This window comes from Barbus barbus (genome assembly GCF_936440315.1).
Source record: "Barbus barbus genome assembly, chromosome: 16".
Lineage (NCBI taxonomy): Eukaryota > Metazoa > Chordata > Actinopteri > Cypriniformes > Cyprinidae > Barbus > Barbus barbus.
Window position 1 is genome coordinate 24,348,473 of NC_136744.1, and position 20,265 is coordinate 24,368,737.

General features: G+C 34.2%; 1 protein-coding gene across 1 annotated transcript in view; it reads right to left on the reverse strand.

The window, feature by feature from the left end:
• LOC306882457 (solute carrier family 35 member F3-like) overlaps nt 1–20,265 on the reverse strand; it is a gene marked incomplete at both ends in the record, with an annotated part of 89,509 nt that overhangs the window by 42,136 nt on the left and 27,108 nt on the right. The window contains one exon of the mRNA XM_079437082.1: nt 1,207–1,421. Within this exon, the coding sequence (XP_079293208.1) occupies nt 1,207–1,421 (215 nt within the window). The remainder of the gene's footprint in view (nt 1–1,206; nt 1,422–20,265) is intronic.

Genomic DNA, 20,265 nt, shown 5'->3' on the forward strand with positions numbered 1-20,265 from the left:
AGATTTTCAATGCATCGTGTAACAAAAGCATTTCTTTGTGTGTCCCAATGAAAGGTCAACTGGATGGTGTTTTAAAAGAGTCAGAATACAGCCTCACCAGGCATCACTGTGCCTGTTTCTGAGTACACAGTGGGTCCCAAAACATGCAGACAGCTCCTTTATCTACAGGGAACAGTTACACAAAGGAGGATAAACAGGATTGGAACAGGAAGCTCTTTTCTTTATATCTGTAAAGCAGATTTTTTTTTGTCATTTACTGTTTTCTACATAAAATCATCCTTCATAAGTTAAAGAACATTCTATGAAAATGTAACCTTGATATCTTTAATATTGACTGAGTACAGCCATGTCAAAGATTGACATTATAGTGAAATAAACCTTTAAAGCTTGTTAACTCAAAATTAGATTTTGAGACTGGATATTTTTAGCCTGGAGGGTCACAAATAGTCGAAAGTCTCAAAATTCAAAAACCACAGCCTGATTGCATATTATCGTGCGCTGTCATAAATCAAAATTCAGTTTAAGTCGTCGGCTTCTTAGATGCCTCTCCTGAAAAAAAAAACACACCCACATGTGCCTCTTCTAAAGTTTCAGAAAGTCAAGTCACTTTTAATTATGTAGCTTTACAATACATATTGTTTCAAAGCAGTTTCACATTTATAAACAAGAAAACAACAGAAAATTATGCCTTTTTTTTTTTTTTTTTCAAACTCTGCAAAGCAGCTCTATAAAAGACAAAAGTGTCGTTATTCACCTCAACTCAATTCAGTGTTGATTCAGATTCGGTTCAATAACTGTGTAAAGTTCATCAGTAATAAAACAAAGTCCTTTCAGCTGTAAGCAGCTCCATAGAAGACAATAGTGTTATTACTGAGCTTGAGTTCAGACCAGTAACAGTGTTGATGTTGCAAAATTTGTCAATTTTGCAACAAATTAGGTTCAGCTATAAAGCAGCTCTATGACAACAGTGCCATCATTCTTTATGAAGATCAAAAAATCAGAGATCTCAACATTCTCAATTTCTCAGTTTTATTTCTCCAAAATATTTTTTTAGGAGAAACATCTGAGACAACGTTTAAACTCCATCTGCTAAGCTCTGAAAGATCCTCAAAGCAATAAACTGTTCCTCTGGGAGACTCTCAACACCTTGATGTTTCACAGCTCGTCCACACAATAAATTCATTAGTAAAAAAACGAGTTGCTTACTCTTATAAACGGCATTCCACGGCTGGTAGCCATAATAGCCTGTGATTCTCAAGATCCTCTCTTCGATGGACGCGCTGTTGATGTCCTCAACTGATCGAGATGACTTCAGTTCCTCTTTAATCGATTCGTCCACCACCAGGTACTTGAGCTGGCGGAGTTGGGGGCTGATGTCGGACAGCCTTCTGGGACTCACCTCGGGGGATTTACGCATTCCGCTGGAGACAAGAACACAAAGTTGGAATCGCGTTGGCTTCGATCGCTTGATACCGAGGGTGAGGTGTGCCAATGAGAGCGTGGCACATGAACAGACCTTGTCATTACATTAGGATTCGGATAGTCCACCTCTTTAAACAGAGGAAAGGGTGTTTCTCTTACTCCGCGTAAAACGGCTTCCGAGCGCGCTTTGTTTCGGTGCGTAAAGGGTGGATGCGCGAATCTTCACCCTCCACTAACTGCGTTGCGAGCGGAGGAGGCAGAGGGGCTGAGAGATGATAACCAGACATGACTGTTGCTCCGTACAGTGTAACACTCCTCTGGTACAGTAGGCCACGAATCATTTGATGGAAAGTATAGATAATGCAATTGTGAAATACACAAATAATTCAAATAAAATGTCATATGTAGCCTAATATGTTTAGTGCGCAAAGGTTATTGGAGTAAGTTTTACAAGACAATACTATTTCAGTCTTTCTACTTCAAAATGTAATGTTTAATTCAATGTGTTACCTACCGTTTATTCGTAATTACTTGTTAATTCACAATCAATTTCTGAGTGAAAGTGTTTTAAAGTAAATTTACAGCATTTTTTTCCCCCAGTGTAGAGCATTTCTTAAATTAAATTAATCATAGGCCACTGAAAATAACAGTAATAAATATAGCTGCGAGCAGCGATGACGGGCCCAAGCCGTCAGCATACGCCATCCCGGTGGCATCGATAAAACGGTGCCCAGCGAGCACACACATTACAGTAACCCTCTGGCAGTTTGGTTTTAAGGGATACGGCAATTAAAGGGTTATTCCAAACCATCAACTCTGTGAAACACACACACACAGAACAACATATAAAACTTTAAATTCTGTGAAAATATATTTTTCATTGGTAGTTGATGTTAGTTAATGCATTTATTAATGCTAACAAATGAGAAATTATTATAGTTACCAAAGGTTTTAATGATTTATAAGCATTTTTTAATGATTTATTTTTCCATTAACTAACATGAATAATTTATTCTAACACAAATGAATAAAGTAAAACATATATTGTTAATATTTAATGTTATTTGTGAATTAACCAATGTTAAAAACAACATTATTTAACTGTTGTTAATTTACATCATTAATAAATATATACCATTTAATGTTTATCAAAATCAATTCCAAAATGTGTTAATATATTATTACATTTTAAAGTTTTATCTTTTGAACATGACTATTTTTCTAATATTAAAAATATTTTGTTCATTGTAAGTTCATTGTAAGTTCATACTATCAATGAAGAATTAACATGCTGTAAAATATATATTTTTCATTGTTAGTTCATGTTAATTAATGCATTCCCTACTGTTAACAAAAGAGACTTAATTATAAAGTGTTATCAAAACCTTTAATGCTTTATAAGCATTTTTTAAGGATTTTATTGAGAAGTTTAAACAGACCCTCTCTCTCTCTCTCTCCCCCTCCACACTCACTGAACTCACACAGTCAGTCACCCACCCAGTCACCCACCGCACACATTAGAAGCACAGAGACAGGAGAACTCTGATAGTTTTAATTTTCTGCTCTCCATAGTGTATTGTAAATTCATGAAATTAATCACATATCTCAGACTGTCTTGTTCTGTGTATGTAATTTTTTATGAAGTGTTTGGAAGCTGCTCTTTAAAGATAAAAAAAAAAAGTGTTCTTTTTTACTGTAACTTTAATAAATTGCCATTAAATCACCGTTCAAGATATCCTAAATCAGTCCGCAATGTAGCATCTTCAGTATCTTGGAAGCATGTGAAAAAATGTTTGGTGTGAATTTTTGGTTTCTGCTTGAAGGAGTATGAATTTGTTTACAGCCCGTTTAAAAAAAAAAAAAACACATAAAAAAAAAAAATAGCCGATTTCCTGTTGGTCGTAGCTAATGACTGTAAATTAGAAAGTTGTCCGGATTAATAAGAACAATTTATGTACCGAGTTTGGTGTCTGTAGCTATCATTATATATATATATATATATATATATATATAATCATTAATAATTATATACCATTTAATGTTGATCAATATTAATTCCAAAATGTGTTTATATATTATTACATTTTAAAGTTTATCTTTTGAACATGACTAATTTTCTAACATTAAAAAGATTAATAAATGCTTTAAAAAAATTGTTCTTTGTTAGTTCATACTATCATGGAAAAATTAACATGCTGTAAAAATATATTTTTCATTGTTAGTTCACGTTAATTAATGCATTTCCTAATGTTAAGAATTGAGACCTTATTATAAAGTGTTATCAAAATCTTTAATGATTTATAAGCATTTTTTAAAGATTTAAAAAAACAGACCCTCTCTCTCTCTTTCTCTCTCTCACCCACTGGCTCAATCCACACAGTCACTCACACAGTCACTCACACCCCACCCCACCCCCACCCCTCACTCAGCTGCAGGCTGACAGGGATCTCTCACTCAGAAGCAGTCTAAGTCTAACTCTCTGATAGTTTTCAAATTTTCTCCTCTGCATAGTGTATTGTAAATTCATAAAATTAATCACATATCCTCAGACTGTATTGTTCTGTGTATGTAATTTTTTATGAAGTGTTTGGAAGCTGCTCTTAAAAGATAAAAAAAAAAAAGAAATGATCTTTTTTACTGTAACTTTAATAAATTGCCATTAAATCATCGTTCAAGATATCCTAAATCCGTCCGCAATTTAGCATCTTCAGTATTTTGGCATCATGATAAAAAATGTTTGGTGTGATTTCCGTGTTTCTGCTTGGAGGAGTATTAATTTGTTTACAGCCCGTTTTTAAAAAAAACCCACATTAAAATAAATATAGCCGACTTCCTGTTGGTCGTAGCTAATGACTGTAAATTAGAAAGTTGTCCGGATTAATTAGAACAATTTATGTACCGAGTTTGGGGTCTGTAGCTAAAACTAACCCCCTCATTTTTGACAAAAGGTGGCGCTATAGAGTGCCTCTTCCACGCCCGTATATGAGCTTTTTCCAGTGTCTAACTATCATTAATACTCATATGTGTGTTGAGTTTCATGACATTCTAAACATGTTATCTGCCTCAAAATCACCAGAAACGAATTTTCAACTTTGACACGTTGCCATGGCAACATAATTTTAGATATCAATCTTCCCTTCACAGTTTTACATCGGCCGTGTTTTGACATTATTCTGGTGAAGTTTGAAGCAAATCGAGTAAAAATAAGATGCTGAATTCAAAGCATTTTGAAAACGACACACTTCCTGCAGCCAGTTGGTGGCGCTATAACTTTCAGTCATAATAGTCACATCTATCCGATCGGCATCATACAAAGAACAAATCACTGAAGTTTGATCTACATCATACAATGTATGTGGACGTTATTAGGCATTTCCTGGGTCTCATTTTTCGCCATAAATTCATCGCCTCGCCACGGGCAAACCGTTCGACATATCAAAAATATCTTCGCAATTTAGCGTCCCCAATGTCCTGAGATCATGTTCACCGAGTTTGGTGGCAATCGTATGGAAATCCTCAGAGGAGTATATCAAATTCCAGAGCATGCGCTTTTTAAACAGCCCTGAATAGCCGACTTCCTGTTGGGCGGAGCCTAAGACATGCTGCGTGAAAGTTGTTCAGCTCAATGAGTTCTATATGTGTACCGGGTTTCATATGAATACGTGCAAGTATGTGTGAGCTATACATCAAGTTTTCTGACAATTTTCCAGGGGGCGCCGTAGAGCCCCTGTGCCACGCCCGGGTCCCACCCTCAGCGGCGTCCTAATGGCCGCAGGTTCCAATGTGCGTGCCAATTTTCGAGAGTTTTCGGGCACGTTAAGGCCCCCAAAAGTGCCCGGATGATTGAAATAAAAAAAAAAAAAAAATAAATAAAAAAAAAATAAAAAATAAATAAATATAGCTGCAAGCAGCGATGACGGGCCCAAGCCGTCAGCATACGCCACCCCGGTGGCATCGATAAAACGGTGCCCAGCAAGCACACGCATTACAGTAACCCTCTGGCAGTTTGGTTTTAAGGGATACGGCAATTAAAGGGTTAATCCAAACCTAGGGTTAATTCAACTCTGTGAAACACACACACACACAGAACAACATATAAAACTTTAAATTCTGTGAAAATATATTTTCATTGGTAGTTCATGTTAGTTAATGCATTTACTAATGCTAACAAATGAGAAATTATTATAGTTACCAAAGATTTTAATGATTTATAAGCATTTTTAATGATTTATTTTTCCATTAACTAACATGAATAATTTTTTCTAACACAAATGAATAAAGTAAAAAATATATTGTTAATATTTAATGTTATTTGTGAATTAACCAATGTTAAAAAACATTATTTAACTGTTGTTAATTTACATCATTAATAAATATATACAATTTAATGTTTATCAAAATCAATTCCAAAATGTGTTAATATATTATTAAATTTTAAAGTTTTATCTTTTGAACATGACTATTTTTCTAACATTAAAAATATTATGTTCATTGTTAGCTCGTTGTAAGTTCATACTATCAATGAAGAATTAATATGCTGTAAAAAATATATTTCATTGTTAGTTCATGTTAATTAATGCATTCCCTACTGTTAACAAATGAGACTTAATTATAAAGTGTTATCAAAATCTTTAATGCTTTATAAGCATTTTTTAAGGATTTTATTGAGAAGTTTAAACAGACCCTCTCTCTCTCTCTCTTTCTCTCCCCTTCCCCCTCCCCCTCCACACTCACTGAACTCACACAGTCAGTCAGTCACCCACCCAGTCACCCACCGCACACATTATAGACGGTGGGCCGAGGGGAGATTTCGTGTTTTCAAACGATCTGTGGTGAGGGATAACCCAGTTTTTTATATGTAACCGCTACGCTTTTCAACAAAGCAAATAAAAATTGTTGCCACTCACACACCTTGTCCATTACTATAATATCGGTAACTTTTTCCAGGTTATTTTCCCGGCGAATAGAGCAAGCAGCTACGTGCGGGGTCCGACCTGCATGACGTATTTGTTGCCTTCATCCAATAGCGTGCGTGGAAAGTGTCGGTGTTGGTGACGCGACACACTGGCGCGCTTCGCGCCCAGGATTTCAGATTATTCTATTTAAGATAAGAACTATTTTACCTAATTTTGCTACATATTCAGTTTGACAAAATGAGAATGTAGAAGTAACGTTATCCATTTGTACTATTTTTATTTTATGTAACCACCTTTTGTCAGACGATGTCCTGTCATTTCTTTGTAATCTTTAATAAATATACCCTTCTGATTTAACACATTTGACATAATGGCTTGCTTGGAAACACAACGTCATGAAAAAACGAGACAGACAACTCTTTTTCCCGCCCATGTTTACTTGGAAGAAATGGCAAAACATGAAGTGCTGTATGCATATATTTATTTGAGGGAAGTGGTGGACCCACCATTCCCTTCACAGACATAAGTTGGGAGAAATTTATTAAATCAGTGTTTCTGTGGAAAGACCTTGAGGGCAGAGAAGGTATCATTGCAGAAGAGGCAGTACAGGCATACAAGTTACAAAGCCAGGAACCTACAAACCAGTTAGTCAAACCAGCTAACACAGGGAGTGCTACAGCCATTTCACAAATATCACGAAGATAAAACGAGCACAAAGGAGAAGAGAGAAGGCAGTATTAGTTGAAGAAACTGCAAAGGAAGGTTGGTATTATATTGTATAGACAGGCGGTGCAGTATTAGACATACAGTACAGGTCAAAAGTTTGGAAACATTACTATTTTTAATAAATTGTTATAATTGATCAAAAATACAGAAAAAATTTAATATTGTTATATATTGTTACAATTTAAAATAATTGATTTTCAATTTATTATACTTTAAATTATCATTTATTTCTGTGACACAAAGCTGAATTTTTAGGATCATTATCACATGATCATTTAGAAATCATTCTAATATGATTCATTATCAAAGTTGGAAACAGTTCTGCTGCTTAATATTTTTTCATAACGTGATACTTTTTTAGGATACTTTGATGAATAAAAAGTAAAAAAAAAAAAAAGAAGCTATGTTTTTAAAATAGAAATATTTTGTAACTACAATATACACTACTGGTCAGTAATTTTTTTCTTTTTTTAAATAAAATCAATACTTTTATTCAGCAAGGATGTGTTAAATTGATAAAAAGTGATAGTAAAGAAGATTTATATTATAAGAAAATATTTTATTTTGAACAAATGCAGTTCTTTTTAACCTTTTATTCATCAAATATATTAGGCAGCAGAACTGTTTCCAACACTCACAATAAATCAGAATATTAGAATGACTTCTAAAGGATCATGTGATAGACTGGATGTCACATGTGACACTGAAGACTGGAGTAATGATGCTGAAAATTCAGCTTTGCATCACAGAAATAAATGATATTTTAAATATTTTATTTTTATATTATAAAAATAGAAAACCATTATTTTAAGTTGTAATAATATTTCACAATATTACTGTTTTTGTTCTGTATTTTTGATCAAATAAATGCAGGCTTGATGAGCAGAAGAGACTTCTTTCAAAAACATTAAAAATAGTAATGTTTCCAAACTTTTGACCTGTACTGTACAGTGCAGTATGGACAGTAGTATACAGTTAAGAAAGTAGTATAGGTTACAGTAATACAAATTAAATATATTATATATAAGAGCAGAATAGATATACAGTATGAACAACATATACAGATGTGCGCAGTGTAGTTGCAGTAACAATATAAGATTAGTACAAAAAACTAGATGAAATTTGTTGGCAAACTTTTAAGTTGGCTTGAAAAGGCCTAGCCCGAAAGTGAAGGCAATACAGTTCGATATATGGGTCAAAAAAAATAAAAATAAAATAAATTAGGTGGAAAGAAAAAAAGAATAGATAAAAAATAAAGGTTAGAAAGAAATATAGAAAGAAAGGTTAGAAAGAAATATAGATAGAAAAAAGATAGATATGAAGGAAGGAAGGAAGTTTAATTGAGTGTAAGACCTCAGGGAGTTTAGATTTGAGTTTGTGTTGGGCACTACTGGGCCACCGTAGCCTTGGCTCAATTTGAACATTCTGCGATGGAAGTCAATGGGATTTTCCAGAGTTTTAGTCGTCATTTTTAGGAAAACTAAGTCCAACCAGTTAGAAAAGATATAGAAACTTCAAGCCAACTTAATATAGATAAATACAATTAACAGTAATATAATAAAAACACCCTGCAAAAATTTACCCTTCGAATTATGGCATCATTAACAAGGCCGGGCACCTGAACGCTGTGAAACTGGTTTATTACCCATGTTAAGGGAATAGGTGGAACCAATATATGGAGCATAAGTTTTCCCCTGCATGCCAGACATTCCTCCTCCTGTAAATCATGGCTGGAAGATGTTAGGAGATTTCTACGGAGTGGACTGGATGACACTTCCGCCAGCTCCAGAGGCCATACTGGAACTTGTGCACTGCTCATGTAAAAAAAAAACTAATTGTGTTAAGGGTAGATGCACATGTAAACTGCATGAGCTGCCATGTACAAACCTCTGTCAGTGTGTAAACTGTGACAATAAGTCACTTGAAGATGACTAGGGCACATGCGTGTATGCATGTACACATGTGGGGAGTGGTGTGTTTGTGTGTTGGCTACTCCTGCAGAAGTAAATCTGTATGACATGTTTATGTACATTATAACTCAGCTCTCTTTGATAGCCCATGTTCTTTGATAGTTATACTTATAATCTTGTGTCTTTTACATGCAGTTTATGTTATTTGATAGTTATAATCTTATTTCTATTACATACAGTTCTAACTGTCTTAAAACATCAACAGGTTCATGTTTGCCTTGAGTTTTTGGCGAACGTTTGCAAAACGGTCTGAGGTAATTATCCGCCAACATGCAGTGGAGCTGTAGTCTATGTGAGTTGGACGAAGTATTACCGTTAGAATGGAATGTTTACACCAAATCAAATATGTAATCGCATGATGCTAGCTACTGCCAGAGCCGATAAATATGTTATTCTACGACGGCTCTGGCTACTACTAGTTCGCCAGCTGAAACGTTACCCAATTTAAAACGACACTAACGAGACGCTTACACATGTTTGAACAACACGGTGTACAAAACAAACATTTTATATAGATATATTATAATTAAATGAATACTTACAATCACACAAAGAATGTCCTTGACGATGATCAATGCGCTGCTGCTGCTCATGTTTGATAGCTAAATCATCTGTGACGTGTAACAGCTGTTCTAAATAAACTACATCTGATTGGTTAATAATAATCCCATGTCAGTATCTTGCCGCGCTATTGGCTCAACTGATATAGTAGGCAACCGCGTTTGCCTGCAAATTTACGGTTCGTGCATTATGATTTCTGGGAAAATGTGCAATAAATGGGAGTGGCAACACTTTTCATATCGTTGAGAATAAAACAACCGTCCCAACTTTACAAATCCAGGTTCTCCCTCCATGGGGATCATCCATTTCGAAAAGTAAAGCAGATACGGACCCTCGGCCCACCGTCTATTAGAAGCACAGAGACAGGAGAACTCTGATAAGTTTGAAAATTTTCTCCTCTGCATAGTGTATTGTAAATTCATGAAATTAATCACATATCCTCAGACTGTATTGTTCTGTGTATGTAATTTTTTATGAAGTGTTTGGAAGCTGCTCTTAAAAGATAAAAAAAAAAGTTTTCTCTTTTTTCTGTAACTTTAATAAATTGCCATTAAATCATCATTCAAGATATCCTAAATCCGTCCGCAATTTAGCATCTTCAGTATTTTGGCATCATAAGAAAAAATGTTTGGTGTGATTTACGTGTTTCTGTTTGGAGGAGTATGAATTTGTTTACAGCTCGTTTTAAAAAAAAAACCCACATTAAAATAAATATAGCCGACTTCCTGTTGGTCGTAGCTAATGACTGCAAATTAGAAAGTTGTCCGGATTAATAAGAACAATTTATGTACCGAGTTTGGTGTCTGTAGCTATCATTATATATATATATAATCATTAATAATTATATACCATTTAATGTTGATCAATATTAATTCCAAAATGTGTTAATATATTATTAAATTTTAAAGTTTATCTTTTGAACATGACTATTTTTCTAACATTAAAAAGATTAATAAATGCTTTAAAAAAAAATGTTCTTTGTTAGTTCATACTATCATGGAAGAATTAACATGCTGTAAAAATATATTTTTCATTGTTAGTTCACGTTAATTAATGCATTTCCTAATGTTAAGAAATGAGACCTTATTATAAAGTGTTATCAAAATCTTTAATGATTTATAAACATTTTTTAAGATTTAAAAAAAACCCCTCTCTCTCTTTCTCTCTCTCACCCACTGGCTCAATCCACACAGTCACTCACACAGTCACTCACACAGTCACTGACAGCCCACCCCACCCCCACCCCTCACTCAGCTGCAGTGACAGGGAGCTCTCACTCAGAAGCAGCTCTGATAGTTTTTAAATTTTCTCCTCTGCATAGTGTATTGTAAATTCATGAAATTAATCACATATCCTCAGACTGTATTATTCTGTGTATGTAATTTTTTATGAAGTGTTTGGAAGCTGCTCTTAATAGAAAAAAAAAAAATTCTCTTTTTTACTGTAACTTTAATAAATTGACATTAAATCATCGTTCAAGATATCCTCAATCCGTCCGCAATTTAGCATCTTCAGTATTTTGGCATCATAAGAAAAAATGTTTGGTGTGATTTACGTGTTTCTGTTTGGAGGAGTATGAATTTGTTTACAGCCCGTTTAAAAAAAAAAAACACATTAAAATAAATATAGCTGACGTCCTGTTGGTCGTAGCTAATGACTGTTAATTAGAAAGTTGTCCGGATTAATAAGAACAATTTATGTACCGAGTTTGGTGTTTGTAGCTAAAACTAACCCCCCCATTTTTGACAAAAGGTGGCGCTATAGAGTGCCTCTTCCACGCCCGTTTATGAGCTTTTTCCAGTGTCTAACTATCATTAATACTGATATGTGTGTTGAGTTTCATGACATTCTAAACATGTTATCTGCCTCAAAATCACCAGAAAGGAATTTTCAACTTTGACACGTTGCCATGGCAACATAATTTTAGATATCAATATTCCCTTCACAGTTTTACATCAGCCGTGTTTTGACATTATTCTGGTGAAGTTTGAAGCAAATCGAGTAAAAATAAGATGCTGAATTCAAAGCATTTTGAAAATGACACACTTCCTGCAGCCAGTTGGTGGCGCTATAACTTTCAGTCATAATAGTCACATCTATCCGATCGGCATCATACAACGAACAAATCACTGAAGTTTGATCTACATCATACAATGTATGTGGACGTTATTAGGCATTTCCTGGGTCTCATTTTTCGCCATAACTTCATCGCCTCGCCACGGGCAAACCGTTCGACATATCAAAAATATCTTCGCAATTTAGCGTCCCCAATGTCTTGAGATCATGTTCACCGAGTTTGGTGGCAATCGTATGGAAATCCTCAGAGGAGTATATCAAATTCCAGAGCATGTGCTTTTTAAACAGCCCAGAATAGCTGACTTCCTGTTGGGCGGAGCCTATGACATGCTGCGCGGAAGTTGTTCGGCTCAATGAGTTCTATATGTGTACCGAGTTTCATATGAATACGTGCAAGTATGTGTGAGCTATACATCGTGTTTTCTGACAATTTTCCAGGGGGCACCGTAGAGCCCCTGTGCCACGCCCGGGTCCCAGCCTCAGCGGCGTCCTAATGGCCGCAGGTTCCAATGTGCGTGCCAATTTTCAAGAGTTTTCGGGCACGTTAAGGCCCCCAAAACCCCCCGGATAGTTGAAATAAAAAAAAAATTCTTAGGGGAACAATGATTCAATATAGCTGCGAGCAGCGATGACGGGCCCAAGCCGTCAGCATACGCCACCCCGGTGGCATCGATAAAACGGTGCCCAGCGAGCACAAGCATCACAGTAACCCTCTGGCAGTTTGGTTTTAAGGGATACGGCAATTAAAGGGTTAATCCAAACCATCAACTCTGTGAAACACACACACACAGAACAACATATAAAACTTTAAATTCTGTGAAAATATATTTTTCATTGGTAGTTCATGTTAGTTAATGCATTTACTAATGCTAAAAAATGAGAAATTATTATAGTTACCAAAAGCTTTTAATGATTTATAAGCATTTTTTAATGATTTATTTTTCCATTAACTAACATGAATAATTTTTTCTAACAAATTAATAAAGTAAAAAAAATATTGTTAATATTTAATGTTATTTGTGAATTAACCAATCTTAAAAACCTATATTATTTAACTGTTGTTAGTTAACATCAACAATAATTATATTCCATTTAATGTTTATCAAAATTAATTCCAAAATGTGTTAATATATTATTCAAATTTAAAGTTTTATTTTTTGAACATGACTATTTTTCTAACATTAAAAACATTTTGTTCATTGTTAGTTCATTGTAAGTTCATACTATCAATGAAGAATTAACATGCTGTGAAAAATAAATTTTTCATTGTTAGTTCATGTTAATTAATGCATTTCCCAATGTTAACAATTGAGACCTTATTATAAAGTGTTATCAAAATCTTTAATGCTTTATAAGCATTTTTTAAGGATTTTATTGAGAAGTTTAAACAGACCCTCTCTCTCTCTCTCTCTCTCTCTCTCTCTCTCCCCCTCCACACTCACTGAACTCACACAGTCAGTCACTCACCCAGTCACCCACCGCACACATTAGGAGCACAGAGACAGGAGAACTCTGATAGTTTTAATTTTCTGCTCTCCATAGTGTATTGTAAATTCATGAAATTAAGCACATATCCTCACACTGTATTGTTCTGTGTATGTAATTTTTTATGAAGTGTTTGGAAGCTGCTCTTAAAAGATAAAAAAAAATTGTGTTCTCTTTTTTCTGTAACTTTAATAAATTGCCATTAAAACACCGTTCAAGATATTCTAAATCCGTCCGCAATTTAGCATCTTCAGTATTTTGGCATCATGAGAAAAAATGTTTGGTGTGATTTCCGTGTTTCTGCTTGGAGGAGTATGAATTTGTTTACAGCCAGTTTAAAAAAAAAAAAAAACACAAAAAAAAAAAATAGCCGATTTCCTGTTGGTCGTAGCTAATGACTGTAAATTAGAAAGTTGTCCGGCTTAACATGAACAATTTATGTACCGAGTTTGGTGTCTGTAGCTATCATTATATATATATAATCATTAATAATTATATACCATTTAATGTTGATCAATATTAATTCCAAAATGTGTTTATATATTATTACATTTTAAAGTTTATCTTTTGAACATGACTATTTTTCTAACATTAAAAAGATTAATAAATGCTTTAAAAAAAATTGTTCTTTGTTAGTTCATACTATCATGGAAGAATTAACATGCTGTAAAAATATATTTTTCATTGTTAGTTCACGTTAATTAATGCATTTCCTACTGTTAAGAATTGAGACCTTATTATAAAGTGTTATCAAAATCTTTAATGATTTATAAGCATTTTTTAAAGATTTTAAAAAACAGACCCTCTCTCTCTCTTTCTCTCTCTCACCCAGCTCCTCAATCCACACAGTCACTCACACAGTCACTCACAGCCCACCCCACCCCCACCCCACACTCAGCTGCAGGCTGGCAGGGATCTCTCACTCAGAAGCAGTATATCAACTCTCTGATAGTTTTAAAATTTTCTCCTAAGCATAGTGTATTGTAAATTCATGAAATTAATCACATATCCTCAGACTGTATTGTTCTGTGTATGTAATTTTTTATGAAGTGTTTGGAAGCTGCTTTAAAAAGAAGAAAAAAAAATAAAAAATCTATTTTTTACTGTAACTTGAATAAATTGCCATTAAATCATCGTTCAAGATATCCTAAATCCGTCCGCAATTTAGCATCTTCAGTATTTTGGCATCATGATAAAAAATGTTTGGTGTGATTTCCGTGTTTTTGCTTGGAGGAGTATTAATTTGTTTACAGCCTGTTTTAAAAAAAAACCCACATTAAAATAAATATAGCCGACTTCCTGTTGGTCGTAGCTAATGACTGTAAATTAGAAAGTTGTCCGGATTAATAAGAACAATTTATGTACCGAGTTTGGGGTCTGTAGCTAAAACTAACCCCCCCATTTTTGACAAAAGGTGGCGCTATAGAGTGCCTCTTCCACGCCCGTTTATGAGCTTTTTCCAGTGTCTAACTATCATTAATACTCATATGTGTGTTGAGTTTCATGACATTCTAAACATGTTATCTGCCTCAAAATCACCAGAAACGAATTTTCAACTTTGACACGTTGCCATGGTAACATAATTTTAGATATCAATCTTCCCTTCACAGTTTTACATCGGCCGTGTTTTGACATTATTCTGGTGAAGTTTGAAGCAAATCGAGTAAAAATAAGATGCTGAATTCAAAGCATTTTGAAAACGACACACTTCCTGCAGCCAGTTGGTGGCGCTATAACTTTCAGTCATAATAGTCACATCTATCCGATCGGCATCACACAACGAACAAATCAATGAAGTTTGATCTACATCATACAATGTATGTGGACGTTATTAGGCATTTCCTGTGTCTCATTTTTCGCCATAACTTCATAGCCTCGCCACGGGCAAACCGTTCGACATATCAAAAATATCTTCGCAATTTAGCGTCCCCAATGTCTTGAGATCATGTTCACCGAGTTTGGTGGCAATCGTATGGAAATCCTCAGAGGAGTATATCAAATTCCAGAGCATGCGCTTTTTAAACAGCCCTGAATAGCAGACTTCCTGTTGGGCGGAGCCTAAGACATGCAGCGTGAAAGTTGTTCAGCTCAATGAGTTCTATATGTGTACCGAGTTTCATATGAATACGTGCAAGTATGTGTGAGCTATACATCAAGTTTTCTGACAATTTTCCAGGGGGCGCCGTAGAGCCCCTGTGCCACGCCCGGGTCCCAGCCTCAGCGGCGTCCTAATGGCCGCAGGTTCCAATGTGCGTGCCAATTTTCAAGAGTTTTCGGGCACGTTAAGGCCCCCAAAAGTACCCGGATAGTCGAAATAAAAAATAATAAAAAAAAAAATAATAATCCTTAGAAGAACAATAGGGCCCTGCGCCTTACTGGCTTGGGCCCTAAATATAGCTGCGAGCAGCGATGACGGGCCCAAGCCGTCAGCATACGCCACCCCGGTGGCATCGATAAAACGGTGCCCAGCGAGCACAAGCATTACAGTAACCCTCTGGCAGTTTGGTTTTAAGGGATACGGCAATTAAAGGGTTAATCCAAACCATCAACTCTGTGAAACACACACACACACAGAACAACATATAAAACTTTAAATTCTGTGAAAATATATTTTTCATTGGTAGTTGATGTTAGTTAATGCATTTACTAATGCTAACAAATGAGAAATTATTATAGTTACCAAAGGTTTTAATGATTTATTTTTCCATTAACTAACATGAATATTTTTTTCTAACACAAATGAATAAAGTAAAAAATATATTGTTAATATTTAATGTTATTTGTGAATTAACCAATGTTAAAAAACAACATTATTTAACTGTTGTTAATTTACATCATTAATAAATATATACCATTTAATGTTGATCAAAATCAATTCCAAAATGTGTTAATATATTATTACATTTTAAAGTTTTATCTTTTGAACATGACTATTTTTCTAATATTAAAAATATTTTGTTCATTGTTAGTTCGTTGTAAGTTCATACTATCAATGAAGAATTAACATGCTGTAAAATATATATTTTTCATTGTTAGTTCATGTTAATTAATGCATTCCCTACTGTTAACAAATGAGACTTAATTATAAAGTGTTATCAAAACCTTTAATGCTTTATAAGCATTTTTTAAGGATTTTATTGAGAAGTTTAAACAGACCCTCTCTCTCTCTCTCTCTCCCCCTCCACACTCACTGAACTCACACAGTCAGTCACTCACCCAGTCACCCACCGCACACATTAGAAGCAGTGACAGGAGAACTCTGATAAGTTTTAAATTTTCTCCTCTCCATAGTGTATTGTAAATTCATGAAATTAATCACATATCCTCAGACTGTATTGTTCTGTGTATGTAATTTTTTATGAAGTGTTTGGAAGCTGCTCTTAAAAGATAAAAAAAAAAAAGTTCTCTTTTTTCTGTAACTTTAATAAATTGCCATTAAATCATCGTTCAAGATATCCTAAATCCGTCCACAATTTAGCATCTTCAGTATTTTGGCATCATGAGAAAAAATGTTTGGTGTGATTTCTGTGTTTCTGCTTGAAGGAGTATGAATTTGTTTACAGCCTGTTTAAAAAAAACCCACATTAAAATAAATATAGCCGACTTCCTGTTGGTCGTAGCTAATGACTGTAAATTAGAAAGTTGTCCGGATTAATAAGAACAATTTATGTACCGAGTTTGGTGTCTGTAGCTATCATTATATATATATATATATAAACATTAATAATTATATACCATTTAATGTTGTTCAATATTAATTCCAAAATGTGTTAATATATTATTAAATTTTAAAGTTTATCTTTTGAACATGACTATTTTTCTAACATTAAAAAGATTAATAAATGCTTTAAAAAAAAATTGTTCTTTGTTAGTTCATACTATCCTGGAAGAATTAACATGCTGTAAAAATATATTTTTCATTGTTAGTTCACGTTAATTAATGCATTTCCTAATGTTAAGAAATGAGACCTTATTATAAAGTGTTATCAAAACCTTTAATGCTTTATAAGCATTTTTTAAGGATTTTATTGAGAAGTTTAAACAGACCCTCTCTCTCTCTCTCTTTCTCTCCCCCTCCCCCTCCACACTCACTAAACTCACACAGTCAGTCACCCACCCAGTCACCCACCGCACACATTAGAAGCACAGAGACAGGAGAACTCTGATAAGTTTGAAAATTTTCTTTTCGCCATAGTGTATTGTAAATTCATGAAATAATCACATATCCTCAGACTGTCTTGTTCTGTGTATGTAATTTTTTATGAAGTGTTTGGAAGCTGCTCTTAAAAGATAAAAAAAAAAAGTGTTCTTTTTTACTGTAACTTTAATAAATTGCCATTAAATCATCGTTCAAGATATCCTAAATCCGTCTGCAATTTAGCATCATCAGTATTTTGGCATCATGACAAAAAATGTTTGGTGTGATTTCCGTGTTTCTGATTGGAGGAGTATGAATTTGTTTACAGCCCGTTTAAAAAAAAAAAACACACATTAAAATAAATATAGCCGACTTCCTGTTGGTCGTAGCTAATGACTGTAAATTAGAAAGTTGTCCGGATTAATAAGAACAATTTATATACCGAGTTTGGTGTCTGTAGCTATCATATATATATATATATATATATACAAATTAATAATTATATACCATTTAATGTTGATCAATATTAATTCCAAAATGTGTTAATATATTATTAAATTTTAAAGTTTATCTTTTGAACATGACTATTTTTCTAACATTAAAAAGATTAATAAATGCTTTAAAAAAAATTGCTCTTTATTATTTCATACTATCATGGAAGAATTAACATGCTGTAAAAATATATTTTTCATTGTTAGTTCACGTTAATTAATGCATTTCCTAATGTTAAGAAATGAGACCTTATTATAAAGTGTTATCAAAATCTTTAATGATTTATAAGCATTTTTTTAAGATTTTAAAAAACAGACCCTCTCTCTCTTTCTCTCTCTCACCCACTGCCTCAATCCACACTCAATCCACACAGTCACTCACACAGTCACTCACAGCCCACCCCCACCCCTCACTCAGCAGCAGTGACAGGGAGCTCTCACTCAGAGGCAGGCTGGCAGGGAGCTCTCACTCAAAAGCAGCTCTGATAGTTTTTAAATTTTCTCCTCCGCATAGTGTATTGTAAATTCATGAAATTAATCACATAACCTCAGACTGTATTGTTCTGTGTATGTAATTTTTTATGAAGTGTTTGGAAGCTGCTCTTAAAAGATAAAAAAAAAATGTTTTTTCTTGTTTACTGTAACTTTAATAAATTTCCATTAAATCATCGTTCAAGATATCCTAAATCGGTCCGCAATTTAGCATCATCAGTATTTTGGCATCATGAGAAAAAATGTTTGGTGTGATTTCCGTGTTTCTGTTTGGAGGAGTATGAATTTGTTTACAGCCCGTTTAAAAAAAAAAACCCACATTAAAATAAATATAGCCGACTTCCTGTTGGTCGTAGCTAATGACTGTAAATTAGAAAGTTGTCCGGATTAATAAGAACAATTTATGTACCGAGTTTGGTGTCTGTAGCTATCATTATATATATATAAACATTAATAATTATATACCATTTAATGTTGATCAATATTAATTCCAAAATGTGTTAATATATTATTACATTTGAAAGTTTATCTTTTGAACATGACTATTTTTCTAACATTAAAAAGATTAATAAATGCTTTAAAAAAATTGTTCTTTGTTAGTTCATACTATCATGGAAGAATTAACATGATGTAAAAATATATTTTTCATTGTTAGTTCACGTTAATTAATGCATTTCCTAATGTTAAGAATTGAGACCTTATTTAATGATTTATAAGCATTTTTTAAAGATTTTAAAAAACAGACCCTCTCTCTCTTTCTCTCTCTCACCCAGCTCCTCAATCCACACAGTCACTCACACAGTCACTCACACCCCACCCCACCCCACCCCTCACTCAGCTGCAGGCTGACAGGGATCTCTCACTCAGAAGCAGTCTAAGAGCTCTCTGATAGTTTTTAAATTTTCTCCTAAGCATAGTGTATTGTAAATTCATGAAATTAATCACATATCCTCAGACTGTATTGTTCTGTGTATGTAATTTTTTATGAAGTGTTTGGAAGCTGCTCTTAAAAGATAAAAAAAAAAAAAAAATTATCTTTTTTACTGTAACTTTAATAAATTGCCATTAAATCATCGTTCAAGATATCCTAAATCCGTCCGCAATTTAGCATCTTCAGTATTTTGGCATCATGATAAAAAATGTTTGGTGTGATTTCCGTGTTTCTGCTTGGAGGAGTATTAATTTGTTTACAGCCCGTTTTTAAAAAAAACCCACATTAAAATAAATATAGCCGACTTCCTGTTGGTCGTAGCTAATGACTGTAAATTAGAAAATTGTCCGGATTAATAAGAACAATTTATGTACCGAGTTTGGTGTCTGTAGCTAAAACTAACCCCCTCATTTTTGACAAAAGGTGGCGCTATAGAGTGTCTCTTCCACGCCCGTTTATGAGCTTTTTCCAGTGTCTAACTATCATTAATACTGATATGTGTGTTGAGTTTCATGACATTCTAAACATGTTATCTGCCTCAAAATCACCAGAAACGAATTTTCAACTTTGACACGTTGCCATGGCAACATAATTTTAGATATCAATATTCCCTTCACAGTTTTACATCGGCCGTGTTTTGACATTATTCTGGTGAAGTTTGAAGCAAATCGAGGTAAAAGAAGATGCTGAATTCAAAGCATTTTGAAAACGACACACTTCCTGCAGCCAGTTGGTGGCGCTATAACTTTCAGTCATAATAGTCACATCTATCCGATCGGCATCATACAACGAACAAATCACTGAAGTTTGATATACATCATACAATGTATGTGGACGTTATTAGGCATTTCCTGGGTCTCATTTTTCGCCATAACTTCATCGCCTCGCCACGGGCAAACCGTTCGACATATCAAAAATATCTTCGCAATTTAGCGTCCCCAATGTCTTGAGATCATGTTCACCTAGTTTGGTGGCAATCGTATGGAAATCCTCAGAGGAGTATATCAAATTCCAGAGCATGCGCTTTTTAAACAGCCCTGAATAGCCGACTTCCTGT